Source organism: Lissotriton helveticus, chromosome 1_1 (genome assembly GCF_964261635.1).
Source record: "Lissotriton helveticus chromosome 1_1, aLisHel1.1, whole genome shotgun sequence".
NCBI lineage: Eukaryota > Metazoa > Chordata > Amphibia > Caudata > Salamandridae > Lissotriton > Lissotriton helveticus.
This window is the reverse complement of record NC_136057.1, coordinates 1,742,214,504-1,742,231,358: the sequence shown is the minus strand read 5'-3', so window position 1 is coordinate 1,742,231,358 and position 16,855 is coordinate 1,742,214,504. Positions and strand designations below refer to the sequence as shown.

The following is a 16,855-nucleotide window of genomic DNA, read 5'->3' as shown; positions in this document are numbered from 1 at the left end:
GTAAACTGTAGATTTTCAGAAATGTACTCAAAGACCCACACACTTTAGCATTTTGCGACAAAGTTGGAAGTGCTCGCATGTCTCCGTTGATGATATACCTATTAGTAGTCAGTCATCTTGGTATGGATGGATGAATATTTTTGGTTTTCTTAGATGGGACTGCCATACATTTTGCAAATTTTCGAGGAGCTAATTTTAGTCTGAGAGGTAGAACTATGTATTGGTACTGTTATGAGCCTACTCTAAATCAAAGAAACGTTCAATGTTTTGCTATTATCGGAATGTGAAAGTAGGCATCTTGGAGGTCTACTAAACACATCCAGTCTCCTTGGTGTAGGTGAGGATAGATCTGGTGTAATGCCAACATTAGGAATTCGTATTTCTTGATGTACTTGTTTAGAGGGCGCTCTTTCCACTACCTGGCAGCTAGGCTGTGGAACTCCCTGCCGGAACAGATCCATGGTATGGACTGTTTACTCGCTTTTAGGAAAGCTGTCAAGACTTTCCTCTTCCTGTTAGCCTAACTTATGGTACTTCTGGGTGTTACTATGTTTCTGGTTACTGTGTGCCTTACAATCTGTAGCTGAAAGTGCCGGGACGCCCCTTCGCTGGGGCAGCTGCGTGCTATACAAGCCACTTTAACATAACATAACATAACATAGTACTCGAAGATCAAGAACAGGTGTAAAATCTTCTTCTGGTATTTCTTTTCACACCAAAAAATACCAGGAATAAATTGGCAATCCACTGCGGTGGTGAGGAACCTCCTCCACAGCATGTTTCTGCAATAGATTGTTGACTTCCTTCTGCAGTAGGTCTTATTGATATGCCGATGTTTTGGATGGTGGAGCGTGATGGGATTTGAAGCAAATAGAATATCTATTCTGAACACTATTCAAGACCCATTTTTCTGTGATTAAACGCAACTCTTCCAGATGTTTGACAATACTCCCCCCCCCCCCACCCCCCATATGAGTGACTGACAGAGAAGAAGGAAGTATTTTCTCATTGTTTGGCCAGGGGTTTTCCAGCAGATGAAGATTATTGCTGCCTGGTTTCCCATACCTCTGGAGGATTTATGAGGATGGTAGGGTTGTCTCTGCTGTGGTTGGTGCTGCTGGAGAGACCACTGAGAGGTTTGAACCCTCTCACAGAAATATCTCCTATCGTAGGGCCTATACCTACTACGGAATTCCTTTTGCTTCTCTAGATCAAGAGCCTTTACGTGTCCATCTCTATCTTCATTCTGGACATCTTGTTACCGACAAATACTCAAAGAGTGTGTTTCCAGAAAATGGAAAATTCAAAATGAAATGTGGTGCTTCTAGTTTGAGTCCAGTTAGTCTGAGCCAAGCTGTTCTACGTGCACAGATCGGTGAACAACCTTTACAACGCAACTTTTACCACGCAGTGCCTTCACGACGCAACTTTTACAACGCAAACCATTACAACGCATTGCGCTGGGGGGCGCTCTAGGATAGGGAATAGATTTAATGTACTATCCAACACCTTCCCTACTATTCACGGGGACTGGAGTTGGAATAATAAATTAAACTATTCACTATCCAGCGCCCAAAAGCATTATGCGTTGTAATGGTATGCGTTGTAAAACTTGCGATGTAAAGGTAGGCGTTGTAAATGTATGCGTTGTAACGTCATACATCCGCACAGATCCCTTGACAATATCCATAAGCAGCCAGATTTGAAATGTCAGCCACTGCACCTATTATCTGGTTTGATACCAGGCCGTCTTCATTTAAAATCTGAAAGTCTTGCCTGCCTTCTTTTGGGAGTTTTTCTGTAAATCATTGTAGCGAATCCTACAGAGATCGATCATATCTTCCCAACAGAACAGAAGCACTGGCAACTTCATCGTAGATGCTGATGTGCCACACATCTTTTTACCCCAGCGCATCTATTAGTTTGCTTTCTTTATCCAGTGGTATGGAAGAGGCAGGAGCAACAGTGTGAGACTTTTTTTCTCTTACTACAATGCCCGAATCTGGAGGATGGTCTGCTCTAATGGAACAGTAGGTCCTGGTCAGGAGGCCTATATTTTTTAAGAAGTTTAGATGGAGCAGACTTCATTGATGCAGGCACAGGAAATAACTGCATCGCAGATTCCAAGAGGCCGGCAACTAGAGGTAGTAATGACCTTGTTGCTGCTCTGTGATGGAACGTCTCAAAGATAACAGATGATGACGTACTAGGGGATAGGTATATCAATATTTACTTTTTCTGCCCCTCTCATGAAAACCTTGTTAAAAGTTAGATGATCATTTATTGGAGAACCTCTTGATGGAGGTGTATCTGTCAGAGTGCATGAATAGCCTATGACTGATGAGCAAGTAGTAGTTGTCCAAGATGGAAATCTTCTGTGCCAAGATATTGACCTCTGCTTGATCTTCTAGAGTGGCTGAATGTGGATCTGGGTTTTGAGGTTCACCTAGATCTGGAACGATGACTTCTTGGACTCCTAGATCTTTACAGAGATGTTGTCAGCTTCTCCGGGGCCCTTCAGGAGTAGTAGGGAGGAGTCGGTGGCACAGACAGTGTGCATGGAGAAAAATAAGTTGACATTGATCTCATTTGAGATGTAGTCTTTGAGTTCTGAAACTCAGGTGTGTCCCACGATGGTGAATAGGTGCGGGAACACTCTCAGCTAGATGTATGTGGCACACTCCTGTGTCAAAAACTCTGAAGCCAGGGTGGTGATATATTAAGGTTGATTGGGAGATAGCTCTTGGTGTGATGTGAGGTATAGACCCAATGATGGCAAGTACACCAGTAGCTCTTCTGTCCTCGACACCATGCTTCTCGACGTCGATCAGGAGCATCTCCTATTCCTTTGTTGATGTCTCTCTCTTGATCATCATTTATGGGAGTCCTTGGAGCGAGAGGATGGCTCTTTAGAGAAAGGCTGAACTTCCCCAAAGTCTTTTGCTGAACCAACTGTTATATATTGCCTTCTCTTGTGTAGCTTGATTTTTTCACTGTCCTGGAGAGGAGTTCTTGAAAACTTCTGACAGTGGATACATGTCTCTGGGTGGAGATTTTTCGGTAGCCAAACAATACAGATAGAGTGAGGAACTGTCTGAACCTTCTCTTTCCACAGGAAGGGCGCGTCACAAAAATGAAGACACTCTTGACAAGAAAAAGATGTAACTGCACTCTAAGCGCTGCAAAAATGTCATATGACTGACAAAGTAAATGTTTTAGAAAGATTTTCCAATGTTTGTAAGCCAAAAAGGCAGAGCTCAGTGCCCCAGGATCCTGTCTTTAGGAGCGGGAATAATGTGTGTGGGGCGGGAGGCGGGGGAGGTGTCCCCGCAGACTGGATAACTACTGGTTTACAGTTTAAGCTGGGAACTAGCTTACCCCTACTTGAAATGCCGGAAGACATTAAAGTGGCTAAAAAATAAGAAAATGATGAGCAATATGGGTTGGATGCTTGCAAGAGAGATATTGCTAAAAACTGGGGTAATGCACTATCAGAACTCCTTTCAGAGGGTCACACGGCATGCAGGGACTGGGCCCAACCATAGTGTCTGAGGCCTTTTACTCCTGATGTCCCAGGGCTCGACCTACTATAGCTCAAGCTCAACTGGGCCAAGTACCCTTCTACACTTGACTCTCATTGGTAGATGTGGTTGAGCAGTCAGGGCTCCTCCGTGGAGGCGGGGGTAGGGGGAAAAGTGAAGAGTGTGGGGGAATGTAGATACAGGTTAGTAAACATGACTCATAACTCAAAGTGCAAACAGTACGAACAATAAATCAACGTCTAGCTAAATACTTGTTTTTATAAGAAAAAGTACTATTTTATTTCTAACTCTACTCAGGCAATGAACTGCAACATTGAAATGTAACAACACAATCCCCCACCCACCCCCGAGGTCAGGTTAGGTCTCACTCTCTAGTAGTTGTCAGGAGGGTCCCTGTCCCACCCATCTTTGTGTAACCTGCTCAGATTTATTTCCCATTCACTGGCTGGTGGCCGCATCAGGGAATGCAAACTATTAGGCCGTACTCTATCACCATGCTTTATTGTTCCCATTGGTGAGTGTCCTAGAGGAGCTGTTTACAAGTGGACTACTGGGTGCACGGGTTTTAAATACTTTTGTACACTTATCCATCTAGGGGATACGTTGGGTTTTCTAAACTACAGCAAAAAAAATAAAAACATTAAACAAAACTTTTGTATTCAGTTGCTGAGATCTGGTTTTCAAATGGTTCATGGCTTGGCTCCAGCTTAATTCATAATATTTTCTATTAAACATGGATGCAAAGCGGGCCTGACAAAATATCTATCCCTGTTTACAAAGTTGCTTCTAAGGTCAGCACTGTTTTCCAGTCTTCACTATGAGTGTGGACAAGCCGACTCCTTGATCTAAGAATGGCCTTGTGGTTGGGTATAACCAATAGACAAAACCGTTCTTCATCTAGGCCTACCCGCTCACCTTTAGTTTCAATTTAGTCTAACACTTGGTGGTATGCGAGTTATAATTAGATCAACGCATTGAGATTGATATTGGTTGAACGCACTACACAAGTGTAGTCAATCTGTCCACCAGTTCCTGTTGCACTGCTCCTCGTCCTCCAGTATGGGATAATATGGGGTATTCACATCTGCCTCAGAGCCACTAATAGTGTCATTACAAAACTAGCAAAATTGTCATCCCTGGGTGGGGTAGCAGAATAACTACAGACCAATACATCCAGGAAACTGAACTCCTATATATTCAAAGCAAATACAGAAAGTGTGTCTACTCTATGAAAGCGTGGATTAAAAAAAGCATCATAGAGATGAATTACAGGGTACTGAAAATCTAAGAAACGAGTTTGTGTTAGTAATCCACTCTTCACACACAGGACAGACAGCAGCACAGCACATGAAACAGTACAACCTCCTCTTGCCCAGAACAGTCAAACTACAGGGAGGTGCAGTGCAAGTTTCCATCATGCATAGGCACACACAAACCGGTTACTCCACAGAGGCATAGAGCACGGTACCGCAGGCAACCATCACACAAACAGCTGTGTAAAACGTACAGCAAGGAAGCAGCAGTGTCAAGTCTCTCTCACTCATTAGACACACGCCACGGAAAGGGTACAGTACAGGAAGTAGCAGAGCAAGTTTCACTCACACGGAAAATGTACAGCACAGGGTGCTGAACTAGCGGCATCCATCACACACACAGAACAGGTACATTACCTCCTCATAACTCTTCCTCACCACATGAGTAACATAGTGAGCTTCAGCTCCCTAACAGAACCTTCTAAGCAAATTAGCGCTCTAGGCCTCCCATCCCTTCCTAACATGGCCGACCTCCTTCACCCCTGACCTATTTTAAGAGGAGGCACGACTCACCCCACTTCCTGTTCAATTACTAAACCTCAGCACCCACAAACCATGAAGCCGATAGTCAAACAGGGATGGGAACTCATGTGGCGAGTAAGACTACACTCGGAGTAAAGTAAGGTCCACAGACAAAGCAGGCAGGCTAAAATTGTGGGTGGCCATTTGAAAAATGCAACGCTATCACAAATTAATGGGACATCGGTGAACAGGCAGTCGTTGATAACTTCTGAAGTATTCTGGATTTGGCCACATACATGGCAGGCACCTGACAGGGCGCCAGCAGTGTGTGAGTAAACAGTATGAATGCATTTTGGTTTTTCTAATGTCCACCGCTCGCCTGGGGTACACCTTAGAGTTGAAGAAGATGTTTGTATGTGTACAGAACTGGCGCGTGGGTGGGCGCGGCCATGTTTTCTGCACCTTCCTACATTTCAGCGGATTCCATGGGCACGTGTGGGCTCAGGTGCAATTTAAGGGCAAAGCTCTCAGGTGGTTCAGACTGGGGGCAATGAAAGAGAGCGCGCGAAGAGCGCGCCGGCCGGCGGGTGGATGCATGGGGTGTCCCGGCATCCAGAGCTCACCCTCTCCATCTTTCTGTCCTGCAGGTCACCATGAGCCCCCTCCAAGCCGCTCTGGCCGCCGCCTGGATCTCCACCTTGCTCTGCGGGACCTCACGGGCCGAGGACAGCTGCCTGGCCGGCGGGAAGCACAAAGTGGCCCCCGGGCCCGAGCCCCAGCTCTGGGAGTGCCAGCTCTACTCCGACAGTAAGTCAACTCGGTCTGTTTGGGGTGTGTGTGCGTGTGTGTGTGTGGGAGGGAGGGGGTCGGGTGGCACCTGGGTGCATCAAGCCTCGCGCGAAGGAGACGGGAAATGGCGAGCTTGGATTACTGAGCAAAGTATGACCATCTGTCCTATATATGCCAAGTCCGATTAAGCCTCACCACGCACATATGCTGAGAGCTACTAATCGTGGCCGTGCGCGCTGCCCTCCAGACCTTTTAACCCCTTTGATACCAGCGAGCGCTTACACAGGCACACACATGTGATGTAGATGGTTTGATCATTAGGAAATGGTACGTATTCATAATCTAATCTATCATGAGTAGTATCTGTGACTAGGGAATTCATAAATTAAACAAGCATTGGAAATGCAATAGGTCTCGCAGCATTAGAGTTAGTGCTTTTAGAATTGTTTATGGGTTTTTTTGTAAATCTTTAGCATTTTTGTTTCCTGTAGCCAATGCTAAAGAATTATAAATAAAAAAAGCCATAAACAAATCTAAAAGCTCTAACTCAAATGCTCCGAGACCTATTGCACTGTGTGAGGGTGAGGGGTTGAGGGTGAGTGAGGGTGAGGGTGAGTGAGGGTGAGTGAGGGGTTGAGGGTGAGTGAGGGTGAGTGAGGGTGAGTGAGAGTGAGGGTGAGTGAGGGTGAGTGAGGGTGAGTGAGGGTGGGTGAGTGTGAGTGAGTTAGGGTGAGGGGTTGAGGGTGGGTGAGGGTGAGGGGTTGAGGGTGAGTGAGGATGAGTGAGGGTGAGTGAGGGGTTGAGGGTGAGTGAGGGTGAGTGAGGGTGAGTGAGGGTGAGTGAGGGTGAAGAGTGGTATACAATTACAATAGGGTGTGGCTACACCCAATGTTTAGCCCAGGTACCACCTTGCGGGCCTAGCAGCAGTGCGCATGGAGGACTGCATTGCCCCCAGCGCGATGGTTCATATGGCAGCAGGAGTGGATTGAGAGGCGAGACCTAACAAGCTGTAGGACGGACATTGCTCACTTAACTAAATACCATGTATCCCATCCAACAATTCCCAATGTTCACGTCCCGAGCCTGCATCCGGAATGCCAAACTAGACCCCTGGGTGCCTGGTTATTCAGAGGGTACCACCTGGCTGCAGGGCCTGGTAACACCATGTTACCAAATGACCCCACTGTTTCCAATTCCTTCTCATGCATACTCAAACTGGAACTTACCTCTCTGTGCGTAGTGCAGGATTTTAGGAGAAGTTTATTTTAAAGTGTACACACATAGCCCCACAGACTCATTACCCAGACCTCGCCAATTCAGTTCTTAAGCCAGACATGCAACGAACACTTCTAATGAGTTCTTAATTTGTACCGGTGGTTGCAGAGCCGGGCTATATTTTATCTCGTCAGACTTTGGCCCAGAGCAAGCGAGAGAAAGCCAGAGAATGGGAAATAACGAGGCGGAGAAACATAGTAGAAAAAAACGGTGACTCGGACACCCCGGTGTTCGGCAACGCCTGCGCCGAGCTCCTTTCGAGAAACGTTAGACACCTGGACCTATGTATTCATGTGCACAGCATTTGGGCCCTTAGCCCTACTGCGAGCACTCTAGCTTTCATTGAGACGGGGGCGAGGCTAGCGTCCTGCATTTCGCAAAAAAACATGAGCACCTACACTTTTACAGGGTGAACAGAAGATGACGAACTGACTAGGGTTTGCGATCAGTTTACAGCAGAAACGAGCTGAAAGCGGTGAAAATTGCTTTCAATTTCTATTATTGTTCATGTTCTGCAGACAATTTGGACTGGCCTAGTGTAATAGTTTAAATTGTTCTCATGGATATAAAATGAGAGTGAAATATACCTAACAAAAAAGTTAACAAATGTATTCTTGTACTCGAATCCTGCTACTCCATTTTGTTTACGGCACTGCGCGCACCTGAATAAGGGGGGGGGGGGCGACAGTTCTAATGACCTACTTACGCCTGATTTGGTGAAACTCGAGGACTGCTTCGTATAAGGTACGAACCTGTGCAGGGCATGCTGAAGCTTGGGGTTACCCCGTGGCCGATTGTGCGCGTTGCTGGAAGTAGCGACCAAGTAGAGGCGTCTCTACACTTCCTGCCAAGCAATAAAGGGTCAGGCATTACCTGCTCCAGTTTCCCGGATCCACGCCTGCCGGCCTCATCCAGTCCGTATTTTTTTTTTATTTACGCTCTACATCTGGTTTTCCCTATAATCTTATGACATGAGTACTACAAGTTCCAGAATGCAAAGCAAAATAAAGGCCGAGGCGAGTGACTCGGTAACTCACCTTCGCAGTGGAAATGAATCTCCACCTTTGAAAACTTACTGAAAAGTAGAACTCTATTAACGCTCACATTGGCCTTTGGCTCTTAACGCAGTCAGCAATAACTATATGACCTCAGGAGAATGAACATATTAATACGAGGACCGCCGGAGTGCTCAACGGACCTTACTGAGGTGAAAGCTTCGGTTCAGAACGGTTTTATAGGATGAACGCACCGTAATATATAAGATTATATGGTGCATGTCAACTTGGCATCACGAGCCAACAAACACATCGTGGTTTGGCAGTATCGAACACCTGCTGTACCCTTACAAGATACTGAGACACTCGCAGCAAGCAAATGTATAGGTTCGGGAATATAATGCTAGAACTGCGTACACTAGAACAGTCATCAGTTTTTATTAGCACACACGTTTACCCGCAAAAGAAAAGTTAAATTAGAAAGTCGGAGGGTCCGTAAACTTACTCAAGAATTTTAAGAAACAGCACTTTTAAATAGGGGGGGGGCAGAGAACGGCAAAGATCTTTCTAGCAGAAAAAAACGGTCCAGCAAAACATTTAAAGCAGAACTTTTTGTAAAAGAAAAATATCCATACATTACATGATCCAGATAGCAAACTCACCTGGGGGAGAATCTTCTAACAAGCTCGGCATTGCGTGGCGGGAGGGGGCGGGGGGAACGTCGGAGGGGGGGAGGAGAAGTCTGGGCAGGCAGGATGACTCAGGGGAGGGGGCGGAGCGGGGCAGAGCGGCATGTGGGTGTGAAGAAGCCGGGCCTTTGAAGTGAAGCTAAGCTTCACTTCAAAGGTGTCGGAGGAATGCGGGCGGCTGTGCACGCGCTTTTAAGCTCAATGCACATGCGCATTGAGCTTAAAAGTCACGGGCACTGCAAGGAATCGCCACGATTCCTTGCAAGTTAGATAAAGAGTCGATGAGCCCCTATAGTCTCGCTTGCTCGATGCGCATGCGCATCGACAGGCGAGACCTAAAAAAATAAGGGACCCCCTGAAAACTCTAGGAGGTCCTAGGACAGGGAAACAATTATAACTGAAGTAACATTCCTAGGCAACTCGGGACCATATGAAAAACAAGTCCTATACATGAAAAAGTTAATAACTACATAAACTCAGTGTACCACACAGAACAGTTAAAAAAGTATCATTTTATTCATATAAAAGTTAAAAATCTGCCATAAACATGTTTCAAACATCTACTACATGTCAGCCACTTGTGGTTTTACCACTTGAATTGTCAATTTCTTTCTTTGTTCTTGATTAATTGCAATTGTTTGTTCCATGTTTAAATTGGATAGTGTGGTGTATATATTATTGTATTGTATGTCATGCTATCTATGTTTTACCAAGAAAGTCTGTAACCCCTGGAGGTTCCATACAGAGTGGTTTAATTTTCAGATCTTTCCCAATCTGAGCAGAAGGAGCCGGGGAGACGGCAAGATGAACAAGTTACTTACTTTTGGTTATGCTCTTGATGCTGGATACTCTATCAAACCGCACATTCCTCACCTTTAGAATATACCCTGGCCCCAGATTTGATCGGAAACTTTTACACAGCAGTGTTCCAGTACATGGAAATTGCTGTCAGTTTCTTTCTTTACTCTGTTTGTGCACTTAAGCGAGGAGCCAAAAAGCCAATCAGAGTATTAGTATACAGATTTCTTCCCCTGGACCTTTTTAGATGGAAAAAGAGACCATTCCACAGAACCGTGAGCCGAGAGTGCAGTGAGGAATCAGCGATTAGATGGAGTACCCACCAGAAAGAGTGCTCCTGAAGGTAAGTAGCTTTTTCATCGAATCAATACTTCTAACCGCAGATGTCTCAACTTTAGAAAAGATACCGAAGCTGAAGGGCCTGTGGAATGGGCTCAGACCTAAAAGTCCTGCAGGACCAAATGGCCGAAATGCCCTTCCCATTAGACCTGGTTGTCAAGAACGTGGTGATTTGCGACTGTGTCTGTGGACACCTGTGTCATAGCCTACAAATGTAAATAACAGGCACTTCCTGTGCCAACAGAGTCCTAGCCCTGGTGGAATGATCCTTTAGTCCTTTTGAGGACTGTTTTATGGCTACTGCGTAGCAGGTCGTGATGCAGAGGACTATCGGTTGTGATCCTTTGCCACCCTTGGAGAAGGTGTTGGGCCAGGCCTCCTATAGGGTGGTCATGTGTCACCAAGATCAAACTAAAGCGGTTTGGAGGCTGATGCTAGAGAGTTCAGGGGCCAGGAAAGCTCATTATACCTGGTGAACTAGGCGCTATATGTTCGAACCACATCCCAACCCTGAAAGCACTGGGATGCCTGCTGCAGGGGCAGGCGGCTTAGCACTGTCTGTACACCAACCCAATAGAGTATCCACAAAAGGAACGAAATTGCTGGGGGAAACTGCCTTACAGGTGACAAAAGTCCCAAGGAATGTATTGTGACTCGACTCTCCCTTACATCTTTCCATGGCCGAATTTGCCTTCACCCCAAACAAGCTAGACCTGTCAAAAGGCTTATTCATAAGGGATGATTGGACATCCCCAGAGAAGTTCTAAATCTCATCCAAGTATGGTGAAGGAGCACCACACTGGTGCAGTCTGCTCAACCCATACAATCCGGAGTATACAGGCCAAACCTAATGACGTGTGTTGCTGCCTCTTGACCATCCTGAATTGTTTGCACCAGGGATGCCCGTAAGTATTGAAGGACTGCCTCCATGATCTCACCAACTATGTCCCAGAGTGTAAAACCTCAGCTGCACATCTAATCGCAACAACAAAGGAAGCCCTTTCCTCCGCTGGGCTGACAAAAGAAGGGGCAATGAGAATCCACCCAAAACATAGTAAGTATCCAGCCCGCAGGCCTCCTGCAAGCCAACGTAGAGATTGGCATCATGATATTAGGGGGCACACCACCCCCATCATCTGCTGAAGGAGTCTTCATAGGACTTTGGGTTATGTCCCCAGTTGAAACAATAAAGGAATGCTTCAAGCGGGTCTTTCACATACAATTGTTTGTGACAGTCCTGACATGGTTGAAATCCTGCAGTTCTTGGAGGGATCACATTTCCTCTGAAACTTTTGTGAAGAAGTAACCTTGACAAACCAGCAAGGAAAACAGGGTGTGACACTTCGGATCTGCTTTCAAAGGTGCAGAAAGAAAGTAACTGATGTCAGCGGGCAGGGGTTGCGATTATACGCGGCTCCGTTCATCACTTCTGGAGGGAACGAAATCCATGTGAACCCACACAGTGGGGCCTACTGGTACACAGGACTCAGGAGCACTGCTGTATGAAAGTTACCAGGCCCAGTCTGGCGCTAAGGGTGATGACTCTGCAGTTATAAGAACTGCAAGTTATCAAAAAAGACACTTATCTACATGACTTATGCTACATTACTTGGGAGTTCTGACACATTATGTATCAGCGAAAGATACACGTCCTCCTCATATTCACACAAGTGCAGTCCAAGTAAGATTTGCTAGCGAGAAGACGGAAAACGCATTCTTTGTCTCATCAGCTGTTTGTCCTCAACAGACTACTTTAGAGGGTTTTTAATGATCCACGTGATTCCTACCTCATCCGCTGCTGACGGGTTTGGGGGTGTTGTTTTTGTTATGCTAAGCTGTGCTTTGATATTGTGGAGTATGTTGTCTCTTTTACACCTCGCCCCTTTTCTAATTCCCCATTTTCGCTGGTGGGTGGGAAGTAATGCTTGCCGGGATGCAAGGTTGCAGTCTCCTAAGGGATGCCATATTAGAAAGTTATTGGGGGTTAAGACCCCAGAGATTCCATACAACATGCCAATAGGAGGCAACACTTTCTATCTTTTTGTATTACAAAATGCAGGCACAATTTTCCACGTTTTTTAAACTGAAAAGTTAATAGAAACCTGACTGCATCTTTAAGAATTCCCACAGCTACTTCATTCCCATTATTCCCTGTGGTCATACATTAGGTGGGGTAAGGGATATGGCACAGTAAACCAGAGACTTACAATGAGGCAAATCCCCACTCTTGCCAGAAAGGGTGGGAAATCATGCGTTTACAACAGGGGCGGCTCCTCCACTAAGGTGAAGGAGAATCGCCCCACTGCTCTCAGAGCAGTGGAAAATTACAAAATAAATTGATAACATGGCTATTATCATTTTTCTTTTTCGTAGCTGCTGGGCTGTGTTAGGGCAGGGCAGGGTGGGCTGGTGTTAGGATTGGTGGGCACTCTCTAAGTGCGCATGACGGTTTGGTCGGCCGTCTTGGGACAGCCAAACATCATGGTGCACTTTGCATGTTCTCCACCGGCTGTGATACACCGCTTGGGTGGAGAACATGCACAGGCTCGCTGTCCCCTCTGAGCACCGAACCACAGAGCTCAGACCAATCTCAACACTGCATTGTATGCTTCCCACTTCCGGGACTTACCAAAAAGAGAAGCAACGATGGAGGCTAGACAGCAACTGTGAAAAGGTACGTGTTTTTTTTTAGGGGGTTCAAGCCATGCCACTCCACTTCCCTGCCAGCCGCCACTGGTTGACACTACTTTGTGTCACCTGTCTGAGGCGAAGGGACTTCAAAAGGGAGGTCCAAATGGTGGCACCTAGAAAGTGCAAACCCCATTCTCTGTACCACTTGTATTTCATTGGCATCATCAGTAGGTAGTTCTGGGCAGGGCCGGACTGGGAACCACAACCGGCCCTGGCAAAGTGCTCGGCCGCCCCCCCCCCCTCCCCACTCGGAGGGGGGGAAGGGGGGCCGGTCGAGCACTTTGCCGAGGCCGGTTTTCGGACAATTTTGTTACAGGGCCGATTTTGCAGCTATGCTGCAAAACGGCCCTGTAACAAAAATGGCCCCCAGGGGCCCAAAACCGGCCCCCATCCGTGCGGCGCACCGGGGTTTTGCCCGGTGCCCGCTATGGCCAGTCCGGGCATGGTTCTGGGAAGCCAGCCACAGGCAACTTGTAGAAAGGTATAGGAGCACTAATTTGTAAAGGGTTAGTAGTCTGCATAGCTGTTGGACCAAGCATGTGTACATTCTCTCAGCTTCAAATTCAATATGATCCTGGAGCACTTTTACGAATTGCTGTCAGTTTAGACTCTGGATCAGACTGGTCACTACTCAAGTTTAAGAACATGGTGAAACCCTTATAATCACAACTCCATTGCTACAGAACTTCTAAATTGCTGTATGACTTAAAGAGTGCCCTATGATGGTGTTTCCACCAGATTAGCAGTTTATATGGTCAGTATATGATGCATTGCTTAATCTGTCCTACTCCTAAATCACAGGATCCCATCAAGTGATATTTGACATATGGTTGCTAGAACATCCTGGCAAAATCTAAAATCCCATATCTAGGAGTGGCAAGATTAAATGACAGTGTCATTCTGTGAGGTCTTGACTATTTCTTTGAGCTATGCAAAAGGATATATTTGATACAGAGCGAGGACACGTGTGAGTTTATGTTCCATGAATTCCCAGATATCTACTTTATACTAGACCATTCCTCAACTATTTAGCAACAATGGTCATCCTCAAGATATGGTAAAATGTTGGTGGAACAAACTTTTCTCCCCTTGTTATTCAATGATCTGTCGACTCCCGGAGCACAATGTGCAAGAATGGAGGACTCCAGGACCTATTCCTGGCAGTAGTAACCTTCACAGAGCTGTGCTGGCTGATAAAGAAGGGGTTATTAGACGAGCCTTCCTACTTCTTTTCCAAAAATTTGTATGTAGGTGAAATTTGTAGTGTGCGAATCTAGTCAAAAGGCAGCGGAGTACCATGCACGGTCAAAGGCAAACATAAAGTCAACAAGCGATAGAAAGGGTAGCTGGTTATTGGATAGTTGCAGCATTGTGATGTAGTGTTTTTAACACCTTCGGTGCTCATGACGAGCTGAGCTCGTCATGAGTCGTGGAACGCTCAGGTGCGGGGAGAATTCCCCCGCTGTGCTGAGCATTCCACGGGAGCCAATGCACCTGTGACGAGCTCCTTTCGTCATGAGCACCAGAGCGCCGTAGCTCATGGCGAGCTGAGCTCGTCATGAGCATGCGGGCGCTGTGCGCGCCCCCCTCCCCCCAGCACAGCGGGGGTATAACCCCTGCAGCGAAGGGGCTAAACAGTTATATCTTCAACTTGGACATAGTTTGGGTAGGTTTTTTTGTCTTGGCAGGGTTAAAGCAATTGAACTAAGAAAGCGTTAAAGAAAGAGACAATCGTAATCTCTTCCTCCTCTCTGCATCTCTCCAGAAAAGACATTGAAGTCAGCAGGTGGTACAGGTCTAATACGTGGTAGCTTCAAAGAGGAGGGATCCTGCAATCTGAACAGGTTTTGATTGGCCAACAACTTCAGATTTCTTCACACATAGACTGACACCTCCACAATCTATTAGTAATCAACGCACCAGTACATTCAGGGACCCAATGATGTTTCTGTGCTGAGGACAATGGAGACGTATCTCAGTGGTGTCTCAACATTCATCATTGTCAGTAACTGTTGGGATTCAAGTGGAAGAAGGGTAGACCTTGCCCCCTCAAAGCAAAAATCAAAAGTTATGCCTGGACACAAGTTTTAGGGAGGCAAAAAAGGAGGTGGGGGTTTCATTCTGAACCATCAAACCTCGTAGGGATGAAGAGAGGGTATTTACCCTCTGGTTCAATTGCAAAGATTTCCAATTTTTCTGAAGGAAACATAGAGAAAACTTCCTTTGGAGCTGAATGGTGTACATACAGGGATATCTCTATATGAGACATGGTCGACTTCGAGTTTTAACGGGGTGAAGATTCAATTTTGGATTAGAGTCCTGGCAGTGGGCGGAAATATTTCAAATCATGGGTTTCCTTAGCCTAGGTAACAACTTCTGACAAAAAATAAGTGGGGCAATCTCTCTTGGCTCTATAAACATTTCCAACAGATGGATTATTTATCATACCCTCTGCATACTGATCTTGAAAGTTTTAAATGATTGGCTGTTATCTTGCTTATGCATGCAACTTTCCTACCTCGTACTTACCAGAGACAGTAATTTGCGTGGACCTAATGCAACAGAACTGGGGGCCATATTATCAAGAAAGGGCGATACATTATCACCGCTTTTATCGACAGGAAACTGCCGCTAAAGCAGTGATAATGGGCTTGATAATATGCCCTTGTGAATTCCCATAGACGCTCAGGTTCTGGTGTTAACCTGGGCTTCTACGGGAATTCACAAGGGCATATTATCAAGCCCATTATCCCCGCTTTAGCAGCAGTTTCCTGCCGTTAAAAGCGGCGATAATGTATCGCCCTTTCTTGATAATATGGCCCTGCGTGTTTTGAGGACAAATAATTCGGCATTTACCCCTCAAGAAAGATAGGAATGTATGTTAAATGCAACCCCCGAAAATGCACCATGGTCAGAGAAGATAATCTTAACCACTTCAGCGCTAATGACAAGGGTAACTCGTCATGGACTTTCCATTGATTTCAATGGAAAGTCAATGGAAGATCAAGAAAAAATAATAAGGGTGCGCAGCACAGGTCTGAGAGGCCCAAATGCATGCCAGATTTTCAGGATAATGTTGTAAAACGGATTTTCATAAAGAAGACGCACACAATGTTATTGTGAATAAGAGTAACACATTTTAAGAGTGCAACATATTGCATTTCCCAATTACCAAATCTGGAATAAACAGATGTTCCTAATGCCAAATTTAAGGCATAGCGTTCACCCGCCATGGAAGGATAGAAGGCTTGGTCTGGGAAAGCCTGGACTCGAACTCGGATATATGGCCTCCAGAACACCACATTTGTCGGTGGTTTGAGTCATCCTACTTGCATAACTCAGTGGTTAATCTGAACATCTGGCGTGGCGCTCGCACCCCTGGATACAGACCGGGCGCTGATAGGCTCTTGACACAGAAAAGTAATGCAGTGAAAAAATGTCTAACAATATTAATAAATCCTACAGTCATGGAGATAAAAAGAAATCTGTGGCCCTCATTATGAGTGGGCCAGAGGTTTCCGACCCCTGCACAAACTCTTGATTGCGCAGTGATTGTGCTGTTTACCACACCTGGTACAATGAAGGCCGGATCCTTTCTTAAATTTTGGAAGATGAATTTAACATGGGATATGAGTACTATATTTACTGTGACATATGGATTTTTGTGCAGAAAGCACCAAAATACACGTTATTCCCCCAAAATGAATACTAATAACTAACATATGTTAAATGTGGGCGAAAACCGCAGTTTCAAAAAGGAGCGTCCCAGCAGCAAATTCCATCTGCCAGGCCTTCCCAAAAGGAAATAATAGTAAACTAAACAAGCATTTACAATGCAATGGTTTCGCCTTTGCAAAAGTTAGAGCTATTTGCATTGTAAATGACATTTTTTTTTATTTAGTTGTTGGTTTTGAAAACAGATAAATAAATGGCATTGTCATTTACATTGCCAATAGCTTAAT

The 16,855-nt window shown here is 45.6% G+C and overlaps 1 protein-coding gene across 1 annotated transcript in view; it reads left to right on the top strand.

The window, feature by feature from the left end:
* Nucleotides 1–16,855, top strand: part of RTBDN (retbindin) — a 103,264-nt gene that overhangs the window by 35,718 nt on the left and 50,691 nt on the right. Inside the window, exon 2 of the mRNA XM_078689233.1 lies at nt 5,965–6,124. Within this exon, the coding sequence (XP_078545359.1) occupies nt 5,971–6,124 (154 nt within the window). The 5' untranslated portion in view covers nt 5,965–5,970. The remainder of the gene's footprint in view (nt 1–5,964; nt 6,125–16,855) is intronic.